The following is a 7,575-nucleotide window of genomic DNA, read 5'->3' on the forward strand; positions in this document are numbered from 1 at the left end:
TCACACCCAAGTTTCCAGTATCGAAGCAAGAAATTTCTTCTTGTCATCATCTCTCTTATCTATTAGCTGTATCTATTGATCTTATGTCTGACAGTACATACACAAACGCGCGCACTTACGAACTTCTTTTGAGAACGCCAAGTGGGCTTGCAGCATATCAGCGCAAAGCTTGCTTGTGAGGAGAGAGGAGAAGAAAAAAAAAAAAAAAAAGCAAGCTGAAGCAAGCAAGCATTAATTATTTGATCGCTTCTATATGTGAACCTTGATCGTGACGAGTAAAAAAAGAACCAAAAATCCTGCATAGGTCAAGTTCTATTATTAATTGACATCCCACCTTTACATAGCACCTCATTCTTTATTTTTCTTCTTTTCTTCTGATTCTTTTCCTTCTTCGCATATCCCCTTGCCCTCCCGCCTCAAGGCTGATATTTTCGGGCTCAATTAATGACCGGCGACCCGTCCCATGATCCTGGATGACTGTACCTAAATAGTTGACCAGCATACCTACCTAAATCTACTCAAGGCACGCCAGGCACTTACACAAAACCTATCCCTTCTCTATCGTCATCATCTTCACTATTCTAGAAAGACACGGTTACTAAAGTCTAAGGCTACCTATTAGCCACGATCCATCAGCGTCATTAATCCACACAAGCAAATTGCTGATCGTCGCTGCCTGTCACCTGCTTCTTCCTCTCCCTGGTCTCTCTGGTCTTCCCGGTTTAGTCTTGTTACGTATTAGGACAAGTCTATAAGAAGCGATCGTCAACAGGGTCTCTTCCAAGGCTTCCTACCCCAAACTGCACACTTGCATCCTCTTGCATCGTGCTGTACCAGATTTTCACCCTTCCACTTATATCTACATCTGCAACCGCATCCGCACAGTTGCAGCCGTACCAACAACACCTACACATCAGGAACGAGCTATAGGGCAGGCAGACGCAAGACATTCTCCTACCATATTACATATTATAGTGAGAAGTAGGAAAGAAAAACTAAATATTCGCCTGGTCGAACTTGGTCAATTTCCACTTACTCGCAGGTGCACCAACGGAGGGTAAGTGGCAGTCTACTTAAATATATATTAAAATGCCCCGATAATTTATTATGCGCGAGAAGAACAGATTGGGGTTACTCTTCTCTCACTCTCTCTCTCTCTACTCGAGTCATAGGGCCTCCTCATCGATTTTGCCAAACACCAGGCTTTCGCCCTTTGCGGTAACAGTAACAGTAACAGCAACAACAAACATTTGCACTATTTCGACTACAAGACGGGGATTCCTATTTGGCATATACGCTCCGTCGCCGTTGGTTCCGTTATTTTATTTTTTGGTCCCGTGCTAACGGTTGTCTTGGCATCTTCCAGAAATATCACTCATTGAGGGTTACCCGTTAATCACCCCATTCCAAATCGCGGCACCGATCCACCATGAGTCTTGCACCGGCAGTTTCTATAAAACCCAACAGGGAAAAGGATTTAACTCCAGATTTGAGAGAAAAGAACCGTAACACTAAAGGTGATTCAACTTCGACTATCACGGACAACAACGAGAAGGAGATGGAAAGTGATTCAACTAAAACCGATCCGAAGTCGAAGAAGCGAAGTTTATTTGGATTTGGGAAGAAGAAGGGCGACTCTAAACCTGGTGCTAAACCTTCCCCTCAGTCCGTTTCGGGACTACCGAGTTCGCCATCTACGAAGGATGTGCCTCATACATCAACGAAACGTTCGGTGACTAGTTCGCCAATTCCAGCTGGAAGCCCCAATATGACGCCGTCCTCGCCTAGCCGGGGATTATATTCGTCGTCTCCACGATTAAGTTCTCCTGCAGGCTCTCAAATCTTCGAGCGAGATGTTCAAGAAAGTACCAGCGTTATACCTAATTCGCCGGCTATCCCGTCCCATATCCAGACTGAAAACTACATCCCACCTGTCCTCGACGCATCCTCCGAAGCTATTACCGATGACCGCCTCAACCCCGACTCCGTCGAGATCGTAACCCATAACGCGCACCAACCTGCCAGTGTAACGGTGACTGGTGCTTCCCAATCTGAAACCGCGTCTAGTTCATGGGCTGAGGATCTTGCTGCTTTCTCCGACAAGGAAGAGGCTGCCTCGAACTACGGATCACTCGACTCGGCTGATGTTAGGCGTCTGAGCTTCATTTCATTTGCGGATGTGGTCCAAGCAGAGCAGGTACCTCCGAATAGCAGTCGAGATTCTATGCATCTTGCTGGTTTGACTTCTATTGGATCAAGAGGAGTCAACCGTTCTCCCTCCCCGATAAGATCACCTGTCTCCTCGCAGGGACCAGAGACCTCGCCACCGAACAGCATATCGGGATCTATCAAGGGGCTAAGCATGTCACCTGTCCGGAAACCTCTTGGAAGCCCTACCTCTGTGGAGCACAGCCTTTCAGTGAACGGAGATCTCAACATAGAGACCATGTCGCAAGCGCTGAGACGTACTGGTAGCACCGACCTTAGCATTGCTCGGAGTCTCCCCGTCAGCCCGATTGAAGGCCCTTCTCGCTAGATGGGTAAGGGAACAACACATCTACACACACCTACCTATCTCTCCTAACTGGAAGATAGCACATTATGAGACTTCGATATATTTAAAAAGCCGCGCCTCTTCTCGGCCGACTTCAATTTTTGGACGCGTTTACTTATACCTCGATTTTGTTTGTTTTTGGAGCTGCAACTCATGGATACCGTTTGATACTTTTTGGGACGACAGAGAAGGGGGAGGCAGAGTTTGGGCAAATGGAGTTGGCAGATATGTGGTTTAGGGCAAGGACGCGTTATCTTACTTTCTTACGAGCCGCATAGGAGAAGGTGATACCATCCTCGATAAGTCGTTTCTCGTTACTACGCCAGCAGAGCTCGCTAGGTTTTTTGGGGAGGGGGCAGGGCGGGGCGGTGATGTGAATAGGTAGTCATGGATTATTGATTCCGGGTAGATGAGGGAGCTGACAGTAGGGGGTTGTTCGCCTTTGATATCCCGAGTTATGTTCCCCTTATTGAGCATTTCGCAAAGGCAGCAAGAGATGGGACGGAATTGTACATAGTAGAATACCTGCTCCGGATTGTTTTATGCAACCCTTGTCATCAAACCAACTTTACCGCTGCTTTAGTATTCTCGAGATGATTTTGTCATGTCGTACCAGCTCTATCTACGCGCATAGGACCTTACAGGCTGTGGCGTCCTTGCATGATTTTTGTCGGTCAGAAGCTCGGAAGCTCAGCCATCGAGTCACAGAGTATATATATAGAACTAGGTACCCAATCACACATGTGTAAGGTAGGTATACTGCCGAGACTAGGGAGACTGGATAATTGGGCGGATATAACAACGTACAATACAGCTGCAAGACCCTGAAAATCCATCTTATATGCCGCTTTTTAGCACATTTTAGTACATAGTAATGCCTATCTCATCAATAGTAATCTTACGAAGTGAAGCTGAGGGCGTCCACGTCCCGTACTGCTGGGTCGGAGAGACTACCCCTTTACGGCTATCTGTTTACCCGCGTATTCTATCCTGTGGGTAGGGCTGATTCGCGGGATACGTGTGCGAACCGCAGCGAGCTGAGCTGTCAAAATACGTCACGGGCAGGGCGCATTTGTACGAGATACTACCTAGTTTGGTTGTCGAATAGGATCCCGTCTACATCACCTGTCAGGTCTTATTGTACACATGTATGCATATATTAATGTAGTATAGGTATTACCTAGGGCTGGTTCTGGGACTGCCGTATGAGGTATGTAAGCTGCCGGCAAGGCTTTCTCGCTCGTTTGAGCGCTTTACAATCGTGTGGGGATCGTTTGCAGAAGCCGAGAAGCCCCGTCTCGTAATCAACGTAAACTTGTTTCATGACTTTTGTTCCCTGCTGGGTAGAAGGATATGAAGAACATAAATCGAACGTTTCAAGAACGGGCCATCCCCGGATCTTCTGATCCTCCCAGCCCCAATTTTTCTTTTCTATATTGTTGTTGTTATTGTTGTTGTTCTTCTTCTTCGCTACCGCTGCTTTGAGCTGGACGGCAGCTCAGTGGTTGCCTGGGTACTTAGCCAATTACGTATTCCTAGCTTTGCTGAGTCGGGCGAAGCCAAGAATAAAGAGACATGGGATAGCGGGAGAGATGACCTCTGTTTGGTTGACTTGGCAAACGTATAGGTAAGGTACATGCCTCAACATATGTAGGTACACATGTCTGCAATTCGAATTTCTCGTAAGACCTGAGCGATGCTCGATTTTCGTCTCTTTCGAGAATATGCGGAATCGAAAGACGCCACGAGGGAATCAACAGCAACACATGCTACATTAGACAATGATCCTTGGAACATGCTTGTGCATATTATCTGATTATATACATACATACGTAACGTACCTCAGGTAGGTATGTAATTAGAAATATGTAGCTTCGGCTGATCACTGCGGAACGGACCATTTCAACTTTATTCTGGTAGGGTCCAGGTAGTAATTATTGAGAGTGGATTTCGTATTTCCCTGACCGATTCGTAGCTTTCCGCCCAGACTTTCACCGATATGTTCGTCACAATCGTTCGAGAATATTCAGAGGAATTTCCATTTTGGTGATAAACCAATTCCCGCGAATCCCTCTCCTAGGATTAAATGTCGGATGTCGACTTATATTATTGAGTAAATTGTATGCATGAGATATGTAACCCACTTATACGCAAATGTTCCTGAAAATTTGCCCAAGCTGCCAAGTCACCCAGACACGGCCAATTGGGAATTCGTCGTACGTACATGACAAGCCCTGATATGGAATTGTATATGCATGTGTGTGCATTTGGGTTTCATGGAACCAACGCAAGCGATCCGGGAATCTGGATAGGGCGACACAAGACGAGCAGGCTACGAACGCCTCAGGGCGCAAAAGAGAATTCGGTGGCATTCAGTCACACCCCAAACGCGAGGCTTCGGCTCCGTGATAGGCTTTGCCGAGATGAGCAACGAGAAACATGCATTTGCATGCATTTCTTCTCAAATTTGACCTTGGAAGATTTGTAGTTAACTCATATCGACGGCATGTTGTGTAGCATTGTTTGTAACCAATACTATGGTAAACCTTGTTCACTGACTAAGATGTTAAGATGTTCTTCTCAAGCGAGATGGATTTCGTGATGGATTCGTGGCCATTCGGAACCCAGCCGAGAATCGAGATTTAGGACAAGAAGGTTCAATAATTGGAATGTCCTTCAACACTATTCGTTCAGAGCCGTCGACCCCCCACACTCAGATGCCGTAGGAAGATGAGAGAATAAGAAGTAAGAAGTAAGAAGAATTGAAGCATGTAAGCGAACGGGATGATGGACTAGTGGTCAACAGAGAAGCTTCGCCTACTCTTTGCAGGCGTCTTGCTTATCAAATTGATTTTCAGGACATTTTAGTCCGGAACTCCGTGTTACCTATTACGATTGCCCTGTTAGCAACGGCCAGGCCATGCTAGTATGTATACTAATTCAAGGACTGGCCCCCTTGATTCCATGTCCCTATCAACACCGAAAATAATCGGTAGGACAACCGGGTTACAGATTAGGTGTGAAGGTTCGAACGGGGGGTCGGCTGGTCGGTTAGACATGTCCCGTTTACCCATGTACAATATTAGTCCGTCCCATGTTGCTTCGTTGGCGTAATGTTTAGCTTTATGGACCCTGTCTTAATCGATAGTAACAAGTCATAATTGAGTGAAGATTTAAATCTCGACTTTAAAATAGCGTAGTTAATAGGTGTTAGAGCTAAAAAACCAGGTCAATTAATAAGACCAATTATAGCGGCCGTTACTGGGTTTGACAGGGGGATAACTAGGGCGACTAGGCGTAACTAGGGTCCTGGTAAGCGCAATTAACTTTAACCTAGCTGTATGTACTCTAGCCGTCAGGCCGTCTCTAGCTGTCTACTATGTAAGGTAACAGCGGTAAATGGCAGTAACCTTATGTAGAAGCCTTTTCCTTCCTACCATCTTACAGGCATCCCTAGCACCAAATATCAGGCGAAGGAAGGAGCATGGAAGCTGGAATTAACTTTTCCATCTCAGTACAGTATCTGCTATGGCCTCTTCTTTTTGCTCAAATACTAACAAATGGGATCCTCTTCAGCCCCATTTATTTATTTTTTCTATATCTCCGTCCTGCTGAGGACCAGCAAGTGATCGATGCGCAACGCACCTAACGAGCCTTTCGCCCGCAGTTTGCATCCTGAGACAATCATTTTTACGTGGTTTAATTAGAGCTATTCCATAATCGCAATACCTCTTCCTTATTTGTCGTCGCACCCTCTATCCCCACCAAATTACCTGGCCGGTAGCTTGCCGTCTCGACCCCCTCTCGACCCTGAACCTAGACCGGGGATCCAATCGTCGCGCCCCAATGGTTCAAGACAAGCAGTGGTCCTGCAGATAATACTCCGACCTTCGCTGTGCGAATCCAGAAGCTCCAGAACCCATAGAATCCATAGAACCCCAAAGCCGGCCTGCTCTTCCTGCATAGCCTTGGCCACCTAACGAGCGAGTAGAACAGCACACTGCACACTCTGCTGTGTCCTCCTGACCGTTCTCTAATGCGAGCCGAGCCCGGCAGACGGTCAGCTTTCAACCACTCGACTTCTCGCCCACACCTCAATTAGCAAATTCTGAAAGCTTACCGGTTGCTGTAATCCCTGACGGTCAATGCTCCACGTGCCGTACAGAGGTTACAGAGGTACAATACCACTGGACGGAAAGTCTGAAAATAGGCACACGATATTATGATAATATCTGCAGGAAAACATTCATCTAGCGAATCTGTTGCAAAATCCACGTCACGGATACTCGACTCGAATTTGCGTAATTTGCCTTACCATGCGCCGATCCACCTGCCGACCTAGATAGCTTTTCGAAGACCACATTGCCCATCTAGAATGTCCATCCCCCGATGGCAGCTTGTAAACGAAGTATCATCCGTTACCGATTTATGACAGACGGCTTTTATATGCAAATCAGGCTCGCGTCATTCCGCTGTTGAAAGAGGTGGATGGCTGCGACAATCACACACGTAACTGCAAGGCACGACATTAATCCTTTCCACCCGCGCGGCACCCGTCCGGCGTTCAATGCTGCAATCTCTCAATCTTTATGCCTTCGAAACAACACATTCGCGGTATCTCTCCACCGCCAGAGACAGGAGGAGATACCCAAAGCGGTCATCACATCGACAACCTTTCGGATTGGGCGCTAGCCACCGTGGGAGATACGTTACCACCAAGTGCGGAATGGGGTGCCAGTAGTAATGCGCGTACGAGTTTAGAATCCAATATCAACATGCAGGACAATAGTATCCGGACGGCTACGCCTGAGCTATGCGAGAATGACGAGGCTGCGGACACGAGCAGCATTGCACGGACGACCCAGGAATCTGGTAGCGCTTCTCCCAGATCTATACCCGGCGGAGAAAGGAGAAGACAGGGTGTTGTGTTCAACGAAGCATGTGGCGAGTCTGTAGATAGTACCTCATCTAGTCTACCGTCGCAAAACCAAAAGGCAGCCCTCAGACCACGCACGCACACT

At 47.1% G+C, this 7,575-nt stretch overlaps 1 protein-coding gene across 1 annotated transcript; it reads left to right on the forward strand.

Moving 5' to 3' along the window:
• Positions 1–1,189: 1,189 nt before the first annotated feature.
• On the forward strand, positions 1,190–2,672 carry F5Y00DRAFT_134727 (uncharacterized protein). Its single transcript, XM_048004265.1, has one exon. The coding sequence runs from the start codon at positions 1,430–1,432 to the stop codon at positions 2,534–2,536; it is 1,107 nt and encodes a 368-aa protein (XP_047869130.1). The 5' UTR covers positions 1,190–1,429; the 3' UTR covers positions 2,537–2,672.
• Positions 2,673–7,575: the final 4,903 nt, after the last annotated feature.

This window comes from Daldinia vernicosa, assembly GCF_022497035.1.
Source record: "Daldinia vernicosa strain CBS 139.73 unplaced genomic scaffold F5Y00scaffold_4, whole genome shotgun sequence".
NCBI classification, from domain to species: Eukaryota; Fungi; Ascomycota; class Sordariomycetes; order Xylariales; family Hypoxylaceae; genus Daldinia; species Daldinia vernicosa.

Bases quoted from the DNA above. Each gene is read 5' to 3' on its own strand.
- F5Y00DRAFT_134727 (XM_048004265.1), top strand. From the start codon at position 1,430: ATGAGTCTTGCACCGGCAGTTTCTATAAAACCCAACAGGGAAAAGGAT.